The sequence below is a fragment of the Poecilia reticulata genome, chromosome 13 (assembly GCF_904066995.2).
Source record: "Poecilia reticulata chromosome 13, P_reticulata-male-v2, whole genome shotgun sequence".
Classification (NCBI taxonomy): Eukaryota; Metazoa; Chordata; class Actinopteri; order Cyprinodontiformes; family Poeciliidae; genus Poecilia; species Poecilia reticulata.
Window position 1 is genome coordinate 6,114,437 of NC_088842.1, and position 14,823 is coordinate 6,129,259.

Genomic DNA, 14,823 nt, shown 5'->3' on the forward strand with positions numbered 1-14,823 from the left:
CCTCCTAGATGTCCTATTTGTATCCTGACCATACAAATGAAATGTGCTCCACAATGGTTTTATTCCAAATCACTTTAATCCTTCTCCTCAGATGTCTAAAGGAAGACACAAGGGTAAAATACAGTTAAGTATCGGGCTTCCAAAAAAATAACAAAATACAGCCCACCCCACATTTATCCAAAGAGAAGCTACTAAAACTTTTAAAAAACAAAAAAAGATTCAGATTAACACTTCCAAAAACATTGAGTCACAACTCAACATTTTTGAAGTTTCACCACAGCACAACTTGTAATGTTCAAAATCTGAGAAGACGTAAAGAAGGGGAGAGAAGGAGAAAACGAAAGGAGGAAAAGCAGAGAGAGAGAGAGGAGAGAGGGAGAGGAGGGTACACGTACACACCAAGATCATCCACGAGGACACCAGGACAAGAAATGCAAAAAAATAAAAATCAATAGCTGACATCTGGAGAAACTTAGAGGTAAAAAACAGGAGGGAATACATCAGAAGGTGGAGGAGGGAGGGGAGGAAAACAAAACGAAACAAAACAAAAAAATAAACCACTGATGGCGGCAAAGGTTTAAGAGCGGGAACGAGAGCGGCTGTGACGGGGCGAGTAGCGGGGAGATCCTCGGCCACGGCCTCGGGAATTGCTGCGGCTGCGGCTGGCGCTGCGACTGCGGCTCCGGCTTCTGCTGCCACGGCTGCGGGAGCGTGATCGTCCGTAACTCGGGCTGCGGGGACCGTCTAATTTCACACGAATGTAAGCAGTCTCTCCCTGGCGGACACAAGAGAACTTGACATTGAAAAGGCAACATTCCTGCCTCTGGCCGAAGTTACAGACGGGCAACGATAAGGGCTGGGTGTCGGCGTGCGACTAAAGGAACACTTCGTTACGATACTCACCGCGACGCGGCAAAGAATCATCACTATCCATGACACATCATCAAAACCCCGTACACATACCTCGTGGGAGCGGAATTTGGTGTTGTCCAGCTTTCGGACGGCATAGGTCATGTCCTCTTTGCGCACAAACTCTACAACTCCGGTTCCGTCCCTGTAAACGTCGGCGTAGCACACGTCGCCCGCTTCGCGCATGTGGTCCTTCAGGTCCTGCCAGCTGCCGCTCTGAGGAAGACCTGGACACAAGGACGACACGCAAGGGTCCAACTTAGAAAAGGTACAACAGTGAAGAAAAGGTACAACAGTGAAGACTGGAATATATTTATTGTGATAAAACATATTTTTGAGAAGCTAGTGCACCTAGACAAGGTGTCTGTTCAATGATCAAAAACAAATTTTTGGTTTTTGAAGACTGAATTTTGAGGAAAATCTAGATTGGTTTTTCCCCCACTACACTGAGTGGTGCTACTGCTACTATAATACAGTCAAAGTAGCAGGAAAATGCAGCAGTAAATTTTATGAACTCCAACATGAACAACATAAACAAAAGAAAAATTACGTCTGAACGTAATTTCAAGATTTTCTTCTGGTAAAATTGTGTCTTTATTCTGCTGACATGACTTTTTTCTTGTAATTAAACAAAACTTCTCGTAGCCTGGTTCTAATACTCTGTCAACAGAAATAACTTTGTATAACTTTTCTTCTGGTTAACTTAGAAAGTGAGCCATTATTGTTACAGGTTAATTTTCTAAACTACAAAAAGGTAACTGTTAGAGATGCTCAAATATGAAAAATTGGACTGATGTTCATATCTGATAGTAACACTGGTTTTACTATCAGATATGACTATCAGATTTTATTATATAAATTTTTTTATACGATTTCTTGATTAATTGTAAGAACAATCGATAGATTACCGTATTTTCCGGACTATAAGGCGCACCGGATTATAAGACGCATGCTAAAACATATGGTCAACAAAAAAAAGGTAACGGAAAAAAAAGTTTAGTTGAACTTTATTCGACTATGTAACAATACACTCACTTTATTTTTTATTCTTCTTCCACAAATGCACCAAAGTCCTCCTCTTCTGTGTCTGAATTGAACAGCTGGGAAATTTCGCCATCAAACATGCCAGGTTCCCTCTCATCATTGTCGGAGTCAGTCTCGATGCCAGGTGGCTGTTCAGCAATGATGCCGGCTTTTGTGAAAGCTCGGACAACAGTTAAGGCAGATACATTAGCACAGCCATCCACAATCCATTCGCACATGGTAACTCGCCCGGCGCTGCCTCCCCGTCTTAGTAAACGCGTATTCGCAGTTTGTCATCCATCGCTCCCATGCCGCTTGCAACTTCTTTTTGAACGTCCCGTTTACATCAATGTACAGTGGTTGGAGTTCTTTGGTTAATCCTCCCGAAATGACGGCAAACTCCGAATTAGTTTGCTTCACTTCCTTTTTCACAATAGCAGTGAGATTGGCGCTCATGGAGCGGCAGATGAACAGGGACAGTGATGCGTGGAAAAACCTATCTGGTTTTTACCGGAGGCGTATGCTGCAGAACTCGGACAACAATTCTCTGATTGGTTTATCGCTGCTGGTGTATTACGTAATGTCCTCTGATTGGTTTATCGCTGCCAGCGTACGTACTGTACACTTTATGTCTCTGTGTCAGGGACAGATTTTGGAATTCAGTGCACACATAAGGCGCACTGCTGAAATTTTAAAACAGAAATTTTACAAAATTTAAGGCTTTTAGGTGCGCCTTATAGTCCGGAAAATACGGTACTCGATAACCATATTTTCCGCACTAAGGCGCACCAAAAAAACCTTCAATTTCCTCAAAAGTCGACAGTACGCCTTATAATCCGGTGCACCTTATATATGGACCAATATTGAGCCACAACAGTACTACGGTAAGCAGCCGCCGACTTCATTTTCGCCCGTAGAAGAAGAAGCGCGCGGTGCATGCTGGGATTGTTGTCAGAACGCAGGTTTGTAATCTATTAATAAAGTTTGAGTGACCTATCTACCTACCGACCGTCTAGAATCAGGTCGTCTGCAGGTCATTTAGCACCACGTTCTCCACGAACATGCTGTGCGCGAACGGATTTGGGAGACCATCGTCCGGCAACGCCCCGGCCCAGTTGTGCAAGGCTCTCCTCGCCGACCGGAGTTGGACTGTTTTATTGACATTCCCTTTAGTGCAGCTCCGTTATGCATAACGTAACTCCAGCCTCTACTGCAGGGTCTATTCTATGCGCCTTATAATCCAGTGAAAAAAGTTTAAAAATAGGCCATTCCTTGAAGCTGCGCCTTATAATCCGGTGCGCCTTATAGTGAGGAAAATATGGTACTAAAATATTTGTTTACAACAGCCCTACTACAGAGAAAGTCTCTTTTTCATATGACACAGTCAGTGACAGTGCAGGTACAGGTCATCATATTTATTACAGTAAAGCTGCTCTATTTGATCCTGCATACGCTGATGTAGTGAGGATGACAAATCTGCAGTAAATTATGCAGCCCTCGCCAACATGCATCTAGACTTGAAGCACTAATTGCGACAGATTATTTTGAGCCTCACATTTAAAGGTCGGTCCACCCCATAGACCCACAGAACCAACCATGCACACACTCATACCTAACGGAAACCTGGAGAGAAAATTCTCCCAACAGTCACGTTTACTGACTGTGGCAGAAAGTTGGAAAAACCCCATGCATGCACATTGTTTGATATAGGGTCCAACTTATATTTGTGATAAAAGAAAATGCAAAATCTCCCAAAAAACAATGTTCGAATTCTAGTGACTTAGTCTGGCTAAGACATTGGACTAGACCTTAACCTTACAAAGAAACACGTTTTCACTACTGAAGATAGACTTTAGAAAAGCCAAATCGATATTTAAAATAAATAAAATGATCTAATATTATGTTACTGCTCTCTATTAACTCAATATGTACAATTTTCATAGATATTCAACATGAATCACTTTAATCAGTTTTGTATATCAATTTCCAGCAGCAAGATAAGGGACTCTTTCATGGCTCCTGTGATGCATTCAGGTGTTAGTCAGAATCATGTAGTTTCAAGTCGGGAAAAAAACGCAATCAATTTGGAAAGTTTATTACTGACCATAAACTCAACTTTAGGGTTTATTTGACCGTTTTAATTATTTCACTGTATATATGTAAGAATTATGAAATTAGTAGGTTTTATTTAACACACAGAACAAAAAGTGTTTTTAAAAGCTTAATTTAAAACGTTTACCTCTGCATGCATTTAAGTTCTGCTTTATCTGACTAACACCATGCAATCAATGTTATTTATTGGATACCAGCACTTTTGGCATTTGATACTAGCTACAAGACAAACAAAAAAAATTCTCTTAATTTTACACTTTCAAGTATTGAGGGACAATTTTTGGAAATGAGGATGTCCAATACCATGTGCATCATTGATTTACACAGAAAAAAACTTTCAGAAATTATACTTACCGTGTTATACTTGCTAGTTTTCCTATGTTTTTTAAAATGTGAGACACCTATACTGGATTTTGAACTATAGCACTTTTGTACATAGTATCCCAACTAAAGATTACTTCATCAAAATCCCATTTTTCACTGGGAAGTCTTAATATACCAGTTACAGAATGTCACAATGGTACTTTATTCAACCATTAACATGGTGTTTTACTGAGTAAAGAGACAAAATGCAACAATGCGGATTGTTCATTTACCTGACACAACGACCCTGTACTCTGAGCGCCTGGATGGAGGTCCATATCTCCCCCTGGGTGCTCCACCGATGCCCCCATACCCGCCTCTGGAGCCTCTGCCGCTCCGTGGGAACTCCACCCGCAGTCTGTAGCCGTCATAGTCGTACCCATCACGTCCGTAGACCGCATCGTCTGCGTCCCTGTTATTAGAAAACAGGAACATATCATGAAACCTATAGAGAGCGTTGATGCAGACAGCATTGCATGGTAAATACTTGGGACGGGTCGTCGCCATGTTAATGTCTCTTAATCCACTTTGGAGACCCGCAAATCACATAATGAAATTCAATATAAGAAAATGACCTGAAGCTGTGCAGAAATTACACTGCCGCCAAAATGGCGCAATTAAATGTATGGATGTGCATTAGGAGAGGCTGTAGATGTATGAAAAAGTGTTACGATTTCAACAACATTTGTAACAGAGTAAAGTATGTGATGCGACAGGACAGCCGTGTATATTTTGTGAATTTAGGAACAAGTGAAAACACATGAAAGGCGAAACCACGTTTGTTAAAAGAGAACAATGCACGTCCAGGAAATAGCCGGATCCCCGGATCAACGCGTTGACGACACAATGGCATTGGTTACGGCTCGGTCGGCTAGCAGCTGCTAGCGCCTCACCTCGGGTCTTCGAACTCGATGAAGGCGAACGGCGGACCTCCTCTGCGGTTCTTTAGGTCGATATCTCGGATCGTCCCGTACTTGTAGAACACGTCCTCCACATCTTTGGTGCGAATATCCGGTGGGAGATTCCCCACGTAAATTCGGCAATCATTGTTCCCAGCGGGGCCTCGCACAACACCCGACATGGCTGCTGCTAACTTTAAAAAAAAAAAAAAAAAAAAAAAAAGACTACGGACGGCGGGTTGTTTGCAAGCTTCAAAACTATGGCGTCCAAAAACACATAGAAAACTAAGTGACTCAAAAATCAAGGATATGGAAAGAGAAACTAATCAGAAAAATGTGTAGAAAAACCTAATATTGCGCCTAATGTCTCTTGAACTGACAAATGTCTTAAAAAGTGAGGATCACTTCTCAGTGCTTCTTTAGTGATGCGCCCATTAAAACACACTTCTGCCAGACCTGACCCATCCGCCATAGAAACTAGTCCAGTGAAAATGGTGATGGATTTAAATTTAAGTGATAATAATAATAATAATAATAATAATAATAATAATAATAATAATAATAATAATAATAATAATAATAATAATAATAGATCATTAATTCATCACTGGCTTATTGTGTTTAATGCATAAAAAAGGTCATAAAAGATTTATCTAATCTATGAAATATGAAGTCTTGGATGATCCTACAGTAGACTTACATCACCTTTCACAAGCATTCTTACTCTCTGATTTTTTTCACAGGTTTTTGTACTATTACCACAAACTGTGATGTATTTTATTTCCCAGATTTTATGTGACGTAGCAGAAAAATTATGAAAGATTTTCAAAAACTTTAAAATACTGCAACTATAGAAAAAAATGTGGGCATTTTGACATTCAATTTAATTCAAAAATACTTTCCTTCTCCGAAAGGGAACCTAAATGTTACTGTAACCCATACTACACAGGTTTAGAAAAAAAACTGTTAAATACTGTTGTTGACCTTCATTTATAGGTCAGCAGAATCTGTTAATAGACAGTCAATAAGGCTTTAGGGCAAACAGGTCAACAGCAATTGCATTGATGGAGTTAACCAAAGAAATCATAAACTGTTTAGACAAAAAGAAAAGTGTTAGGAAATGTTATAGATTTGCAGAAAGCATTTGACTTTGATAATAATATATTTTAAAAATGTTTTTTATTATTGTTTAAGGCAAAACAAATTAAAGCTACTAAGTGTAATCCAACAATTAACACAAAATTATCAAATATTGAAAAACAATATTAGTTCAACAAGTCTTACCAACAGACCTGGTTCAATATATGAAGTCCCCAAATTAAATTAGCTAGCTAGGTCAACCACCACATCATTACTGACCTTACTTTTATGCTATTATCATTTTTACATCCTTAATTTAACACAACTTGTTTTACATTTGATTTCTATAGTAATTATAGTAACCCATCTCAGAAGCTGAAAGGGATTAGACAGGATTGTCTTTTCTGCCTCGTTTGTTCAGTAGATACGTAGTAAATTTAAGCTTTTGTTTTTTGGTCTGATTATATTTATTTCAGGTGTTGTTCCAAAACCACATCTTAACTTTTACAGGCAAGCTGGAGAGAAAGGTCAAAAACCTTTGATGTTTTCTTTCTTTAGTATGTTCAGACAATTTAGTGCCAATTTATTTACTTTACAAAAATGCATAATGTCATGTTTTAATATGCAACAACTACTTACTCTATAAATTAAATTCAAACATGACAACCACAGGTGTCTGGTCTGTTTAGCAGTAGATAACATATGGCTTATATAACTTGATGTTTTCTGAGCTTTGAGTTGCTTTCAACACATTTCTGCCAACAACTCAATAAACTCTGATTCCACAAACTTGAGAAGATGCAGTTAGGTGGTCTTACTTTTAACAAATGTTGTTTTCCTATGTTTGTACACATATGATAAAGATATCATGAATGTTTAACTGTGTTTTAAAGATTCTCTATTTACACTACAATAATCCACTTCACATCCGACAAGTATGTTCTTGCTGTGGTTCCACTGCTCAACAAAAGAGGGCGCTCACTCCCAAATGATCAGTTATGCAAACAGGCAGCAAGAAAGATTGTCACAAACTGAAAACTCCTCCGCTCCAGTAGGAATTTAGCCAGGATTCTTCAGTTTAATCTGAATTAAAATCTATTTAGCAGAAATTGCATTTTAGTGTATAGTCAAAACAGGTCATTAAAACGGCATTATTTATAAATATACTAAAAAAAAAATTTTTTCAAAATGTTAAATGAGAAACTTTATGATCATGATAAGTCTATACAATAAGTAAAGGTATAAGTATATACTTAAATATATTTATATATAGTGTATTGTAGTTTATTTTTAAATTAGTAATTGCTTACATACCAATGACAGTGATCTTGTGATGTAATGTAGACCAGTGTTTTTCAACCTTATTTAGCCAAGGCACAATGTTTAAATTGAAAAAAATCACGAGGCACACCACCAACCAAAAATGCAAAGATACTCTGTTGCCCCCTATATTACATATATAGTAATTCTTATCAAAGTGTCTTGAATAGGAATCAAATAAACACAAAAATTTATTTTTATCATATTTTACATTTTTTATTTCAAATTTCCCTTAACATGTCCACTTCAAAAATACACCTGAACAGTGCCACAACAATGTGGTGTTAAATTTAAAGTAGTAGAAAACTTCAGTGTTTTACAAACTAATCCACAAACTAATCCACAAGCATTCTTTTAGCCGGAATACAGAAAATAATTCTTATTCTGAAAGAAGCAATAATGTGACGTATGTGAAAGATTTTACTTCATGTTCAGTGTTACAATATGAAGAGCTGCATGTACAAAATGTCAATATCTGTATATTTTACTTACCTAGTGTGAAACCTGTGCATGTTTGGATGAAAACAGCTGATTTCCTGGCAGAAATGGAAGAAAGACAAAGCTCTTCCTCAACAGCTCTCAGTCTCTCTCTGTTTTTAGTTTTTATAGTAGCCAGATATGTTGTGGGAAATGGACCCATGTTCTTTCCAACTACTGCTGAGCTTTACTGTCTTTTCCATCACTGTCGTCACAGTCTTGCTAGATACAATCTTCTCACAGCTTCCTGTAACAGTCATGCATCACTAATTCTCTTGTTTTAACGTAAAATGCTCTGTACCTACTGCCATCTAGTGGTAAGAAAATTACATGATTACGTCGCTAGTCATTACTACAGCAGACACTCGAAGATGGCATTATTTGCAGATAATTAATTCATTTTCAAAAAAATCATTAAAACCAATTACCGTATAGAGCGCACCATACTATAAACCGCACCTTCAAATTTTTTGGAAACGAACAAACAAGCAAACAAACAAAAAACTGGAAAGCCACACCAGGCTATAAGCCACATGGTTCAAAGCTTAGGAAAAAAGTAGCGGCTTATAGTCCGGAAAATACGGTAGGTGAAATTGGATAATTTCCACAGCACACCTGACGATCGCTCACGGCACACTAGCACAGTGGTTGAAAAACACTGATGTAGACTATGTTAAATAGACATTTACAGGAAGAAGTGTTGCTTGGATTCCTATTCTGAATATTTCACAAACTGGAAGTATATGTAGGCCCATTTCTTTGTTAATCATTAGCTGTTTGCTATGTCAGAATAAGTACCCACTAATCACTTCATATTAAGTTGGGAAAGTGCTGTTGCATTGGCCTATTTTTATCGATTTTATTACTGATAAATTAGGGATGCACCTATCTGAACATTTGGGCCGATATATATTACTAATGCTGTTATAACCAATATTACCTTACTCTGATGGCACTGTGTTAAATTATCTCACTACCTTAATTGTTTCTCTCCTTAAGTTAGACACCCCAAAATCCTGCAGGGGGGACTGAGTGTGTTGTTTGCTCAGGGCACCAAACAGGTTAGTACTGCCCCTGTTCACAAATGTAATTTGAGAGCTAATAAAAACATTTAAAATACAAAATATTTAAATCTCATACTGATGATTTTCCTGTTTAATACGTTCTTTTTATACCGAGTTATTCTTTCACAACAAAAACGTGCCATTCCATAAACACACCAGACTTCAACCGACAAGCATTTTTATTGCATTTGATGTTTATTGTACAGAGAATATTCCTGTGACTGAGAGCATGATGCATTCAGAGGTCAGCAGGGAGCGCAGGGGCTCATTAGCTCAAAGCTAATGTCAGGCATTATTCTTCTTACCTCTGAACAACCAGTGCTAAACGCTATGCAAAGCTCGTTCATTCCACTCAGAGAAGCAATAGAAATTTTCAGACAAGGGGATGAAGAGCATCATCCGTTTGATCACATAATTAGCAAATGACACTATTTGATGTAAACTGTAGTCTGTGCTATCAGGTCAATATTCTCATAGGATTAAAGAATTGACTTTTTGAGCACTGCATTACATTACATGCATTATATTACACACACATTATGCAGAGGAAGTAGACATTTCCTTCAGACATGAGAAGTCCTGATTACATTCCTGATTGTCTTCATTAAACATACCAATAAAACACTGTCAGCTGTTTTCATTCAATATATTCACACATCACCTATTTTCATCTAGTCTAAGTGTCTGCTGTACTATTCACTGGGGATATAGCATAATAAATAAAACATAACGCTTAAAAATTATGTCTTTGTTCAGTAAGCATGGCAGGAGCCAAAGACGCGATGGCCGGTCTCGCCGTAGTTATCACCGCCGCTGTATTTCCCCTGACATGCCAGACTGTTCACCTGAGAGGAATAAAATAAATAAACTTGACACAAAAACAGGCAACAACTTAAACATAGCATCATAGTTATTTTTATCTGCAGTACATCTCAGGAAAAAGTACCTCTGCTCGCTTAATGAACTGCTCCGTGGCGGTTTTTTCGTTCTCTTTGTGCCCTCTCCAGGCTCTGAGGGCCGACGCCTGCAGGGCCCGGCCGAACGAGAACGTCAGGACCCAGGGCTTGGCCAGAGGGCAATTGTTGATGGCGTTCAGGTGGACGGAGGCCTCTTCTTCACTCTGACCTCCAGACAGGAAGCAAATCCCTGCAGGGAGTAAACCATCAGAGTTTGGTGTCTTTTTGTTAGGTAAATACAGTTCTTGGCAAACGGAGATTTTACATAAAACCAGGGGTACAATGGAGTGTTTTCAAAAGAGTGTGAGTGTTTCTGGTCGGTAGTGGGTGTGGTGTGACTGACCCGGTACGGCCGGGGGAACGGTGCGGCGCATGGCGGTGACAGATGCCATAGCCACCTCCTCTGGGCTGTACTTGGTGGGGCAGCTGTGTCCAGGAGTGACCATGTTGGGTTTGAGCAGAGTGCCTTCCAGATAGACATGGTGGTCTGACATGGCTTTGTATACTGCAGCCAGGACCTGCAGCACACAAAAGGTTTGAACTGAATAGTTTTTTGTTCTTTTTTTCTAAAGTCTTAAATAATTCCATATTTTTCTGTGATGTTCTGTCCAAGTTCTTTTTTTTTTCCACATTCCTGAGGCTCTTTTAACGCTTCAGTGGTCTGAGGAAAAAAACTTTTGACCTTGTGTGTGGTCTGTCGGGTCACACTGGACACCGTGGCATGCACTTTATGAGGGTTTTTTTTGTGTGGTTTCTGTAGCTGAGGGTCTGATGGTCCTCTTTCCATTGTCAAACCGTGACATTTGCCACGCTCCTCCTGAGCCTTGCACAATATATATATATATATAAGAATGTACCAGATTATGTGGTCCTGCCACAACAAAATTTAAAACCTGTATATAATGTGTTTAAGACCAACTTTCCATTTTTTTAAGTTAATTTCAAACTTTAATTTTGGATACATACATTTAAGTCTTTTCAAGTGTCCCTGGACTTCCTGGCATTAAAACTACAAAAACCTCACCTTCTCCGTGACGTACTGGCAGCGTTTCAGGTCGTGATCACCATCAGGTAAAATCTCTGGCTCAATGACGGGCACAATGCCATTCTACCCAAAACATCAAAGATTCTCAATCAATCTACACAGCTGTATCAGCCCATAAATGACGTGCACACTACTGATCCCTCTAACCTGCTGGCAGATACTCGAGCAGCGCGCGAGAACATTTGCATTTTCTGTGATTGCCAGTTTTGATGGATTGGAGTCGCTGATTTTCAGCACACAACGCCACTTTGCAAACACAGCTCCATCCTTTTTATACTGCGCACAGCGCTCCGCCAAACCGTCCAGACCTGCAGAGAAAGGTTTAAAGCTGAGCTGCAAATACTAAAAAAATAAAAAATAAAGAAATAGAGTCGATCCATAAAGATGAGCCGGTCTGACCTTGCGTGGTGGTTTCCCCACATGTTCCCGCCAGAGGAACGACACCTTTGTCAACCTATTGAGAGAAGAAACTTTGGATTAGTTCTGACCTGCATTGAGCTGCGCGTTCAACTGGAGAGCGGACACACCTTGACCCCAACCAGGATCCCCCTGTCCCTGATCATTTTCACAAAGGGAACACCATTATCAGAATGCTGGTAGAGGGTCTCATGGAAGAAGATGACTCCTCCAATGCAGCTGTTGATGCGATCATCCGCACTGAAGAGGATCTGACGGAACTGCCTGCGGTTTTCCTCTGTGTTCTCCACCCCTACCTGGGCCAGCCGCTTGGCCATGCTGCCTGCAGAGAAAACGACTAGATTTATCCATCAGGATCATCTCTTTGGAGTTTGGACAAGGTGGTTTTAACCAGGAATCAGAGGTAAGAGGGAAGCAAGAGTTCTACAGACCCACAGACTCATCTGCAGCCAGGATGCCCTTCCCTGGAGAAACTATGCGTAGAGCCATCTCATGGAGCTCCCTCTTCTGGGCCTCGGAGAGAGTTGGGAACTGGTGCGTCATCCTGGGACTGGTGGAAGAGTTGATCCGCTTGCTGGCAGCAGGAGAAGGGTGGTCGCCATGGCATTGAGCAACAGTCAGTTGTATATTTACAAGAAGGAAAAAAAATCTATTCTTAGCTGGAGCCTTTGCTATGTAAAAATTCAATTCTATCCAGCGGTGCAAAAAGTGGGCGCTGCTAGAGGGGGTGCCAAAACAATGGTGGGGAAAAAAATTCCAGCATTTTCAGCATTTAGCAACTGTTTGTAAATGTGTAGATAAATGAGAGGCATGGAGAAGGGGTATTTACAATGTGTCTCCATACACATCAGACAGTACATATTTGCGCTCCTGGTTCTGTCTAATGTTTTATGTTTATCACTGCAAAAAACAAAAAATCTTACCAAGTATTTGTGGTCTAGTAACTAAACTAAAATATTGTTCTAGCTTTTATTAGCTTCAGAAATATTTATTTGAACATTTACATGTACGTACATTAATTTTATGCATCTTTTCCATCCGATTTAAAATATGAATGGTCACTAAGTCTGAAATAAAATGACAAAAATCAAGGAAAATTAAACGGTACGAAAATGTCTTGGTACATTTGAAATAAGACAAAAACTGACTTGACTTAAATGTAACTTTTCAGTAAGACGTAAGAGCTTGTTTTACATCAATAATTCTAAAATGTGTCTAAAATAAAAAAAGGAAAATCAAACTATACAAAATATTTTTTTCACATTTGTGTTTCAAAGTAAAAAACAAAACAAATATTTTTGTATCGTTTAATTTTCTTTTCTTTTTTTCTTTTTATTTTAGTTACCATTCATATTTTCAACTTGATGGAAAAGATGCATAAAATTAATGAACGTTCATGTAAATGTTCAAATAAATATTTCTGATTCTAATAAAGGCTGGAATGAAGGTTTAAAAAATGCTCTCCATGCACACAAAAAAAACAGTTTAGGTAAAATCTATTACCAGGATACAAAGACAGTAAGCCAAATACGCTATCAAAAGGAAGGAGAAATAAAGCATCTTACCTCCTGTGATGAGGTTATGAGCAGTGATAGTGTCTCTCTGTCAGCTCCGGTTTGTATCCAACTCAAAGTGTGTCACACCTTAAAAGAATACACCCCTGGGCGGAGCTTACACTCCCACCTCTGCCCTACATAAGTTAGAAATTTTGATGAATCATTGTTCTAGTACAATTTTCCAACATTTTCAGATCCACTTCCGACTTCTTTTTACACAAGTGAAACAATTCCTATATCTCTTAAAGAAAATAGCAGAAGCACACCTAAATCTGAAGCTCACAAGCAGCTTTTTGTGAGCGGAATCCTTCTTTTTCTCCCTGAATACCAGTTCCTATCACTATACCTACAGCAGCCATTAGGACTCAGGCTACATTGCAAAACCTACATCATATATCCATAATCTCTGCCCCTGTTGCAGCTTTATTTAACCTCTCCCCTGAGGGGTTTTATTTTCATCTTAATTAGTAAAAAAAAAAGAAAGTGCCCAAAGGAAAGTTTCTGGTCTCCTGATAATTTGGTAGTCACCCTCAGAATCTCAGAGGGTTTCACACTCAGGGCTATATGTCCTCTCACTTTGATTATGAGCCTTAGAGATGTTCAGTAGGAGATCGTATAGTAATGGTTAATTCCAGGTTTTGGTCACTAAGAAGGGGTATCTATAATGTGTCTCCATACACGAGGCTTAAAAGAGTCAATTTGTTTTCAGTTTGAAAGTTATATTTCCTACACAGAGCTTTGACTTTAGCCACAAAGATGTGAAAAAAGGGCCTTTGGTGGCCCAATTTTTTGCCTGCCCTTTTCTCATTACAACAGCATACTTTTACAACATATGAAGAAGCTGAACTAGGAGAAGGTTTATGTTAAGTCTAGGGTACATGTCTCTGTCATTTGTCTTGGATCCTTGTTCTACAGAAAGACCCAGTGATGGTCTATATACAGTTCATTAGTATTGTCTTTCTAAAAGTGTTCTGGTATTTCAGAGTCATGATGCCAGACGCCAACAAGATTCTCTGTGGGAGAAACAGGCCCACAGCGTGACTGGGATGCACTGATCCACTTCCGATGCCGATATCTAAGGTTTAGCATTGGCCGATACCGATCCAATACTGAAAAACTGACTTAAAACTTTTATTTTTTAAACACAAACATAAATGTACTAAATTACACATTTATTTGCTAACTCTGTGCCAGTACAGCACACTAAAATACACCAATAGCTTCACAATCTTGGTCAAACATGTAAAAATAACAAAACTTTAATTTGTGCATGACTCAGTGCAGTTAGAAGTGAAACAGCCAATATAAAACAAATGATAAACTGAAACAACAGGCCAACTATCTTGGTGAAACATGTAAAACTAAACAGCAACATACTATCTTTGAAATGGTTCAGAAGGAGCAATTAGGAATTCTAAATATAATGTAGAATAAATAATAAAGCATGATGTCACTCAGAGCACACAGCATAGAATTAGACTGAATAGATGTGCCATTATGGATCAGGGACATTGTCACCAATATCCAATTTAGAATTTTTTTTGATATCAGGGTGATACAGATATTATTATCAGATTGGTGTATCTCTATTGTTGTACATAA

At 38.9% G+C, this 14,823-nt stretch overlaps 2 protein-coding genes across 3 annotated transcripts; both read right to left on the reverse strand.

The window, feature by feature from the left end:
• Nucleotides 1-426: 426 nt before the first annotated feature.
• srsf1a (serine and arginine rich splicing factor 1a) lies at nucleotides 427-5,724 on the reverse strand. Of its 2 annotated transcripts, XM_008424931.3 has the most exons (4): nucleotides 5,301-5,717; nucleotides 4,641-4,819; nucleotides 964-1,136; nucleotides 427-775 (listed from the first exon to the last, which is right to left on the reverse strand). In XM_008424931.3, exons 1-4 carry the CDS (start codon nucleotides 5,486-5,488, stop codon nucleotides 578-580), a joined length of 738 nt encoding a protein of 245 aa, XP_008423153.1. In that variant the 5' UTR covers nucleotides 5,489-5,717; the 3' UTR covers nucleotides 427-577. The 2 variants fall into 2 exon arrangements, with proteins under 2 accessions (XP_008423153.1, XP_008423151.2); XM_008424929.3 differs by having other exon boundaries at nucleotides 606-1,136; nucleotides 5,301-5,724.
• Nucleotides 5,725-9,408: 3,684 nt separating this feature from the next.
• LOC103461260 (fructose-bisphosphate aldolase C-like) lies at nucleotides 9,409-13,538 on the reverse strand. Its single transcript, XM_081614312.1, has 9 exons — nucleotides 13,231-13,538; nucleotides 12,097-12,239; nucleotides 11,776-11,987; nucleotides 11,648-11,702; nucleotides 11,396-11,556; nucleotides 11,228-11,311; nucleotides 10,547-10,721; nucleotides 10,194-10,393; nucleotides 9,409-10,092 (listed from the first exon to the last, which is right to left on the reverse strand). The coding sequence occupies exons 2-9, from the start codon at nucleotides 12,206-12,208 to the stop codon at nucleotides 10,000-10,002; spliced, it is 1,092 nt and encodes a 363-aa protein (XP_081470438.1). The 5' UTR covers nucleotides 12,209-12,239; nucleotides 13,231-13,538; the 3' UTR covers nucleotides 9,409-9,999.
• Nucleotides 13,539-14,823: the final 1,285 nt, after the last annotated feature.

Coding starts and splice junctions, on each gene's coding strand:
- LOC103461260 (XM_081614312.1), bottom strand. CDS start 12,208: ATGACGCACCAGTTCCCAACTCTCTCCGAGGCCCAGAAGAGGGAGCTC. Junction 11,703..11,775: donor GGATCCTGGTTGGGGTCAAG/GTGTGTCCGCTC, acceptor TTCTCTCAATAG/GTTGACAAAGGTGTCGTTCC. Junction 10,722..11,227: donor GCCAGTACGTCACGGAGAAG/GTGAGGTTTTTG, acceptor TGTGTGCTGCAG/GTCCTGGCTGCAGTATACAA.
- srsf1a (XM_008424929.3), bottom strand. CDS start 5,488: ATGTCGGGTGTTGTGCGAGGCCCCGCTGGGAACAATGATTGCCGAATT. Junction 4,820..5,300: donor ATCGAGTTCGAAGACCCGAG/GTGAGGCGCTAG, acceptor TTCTAATAACAG/GGACGCAGACGATGCGGTCT. Junction 1,137..4,640: donor GTACAGGGTCGTTGTGTCAG/GTAAATGAACAA, acceptor CCTTGTGTCCAG/GTCTTCCTCAGAGCGGCAGC.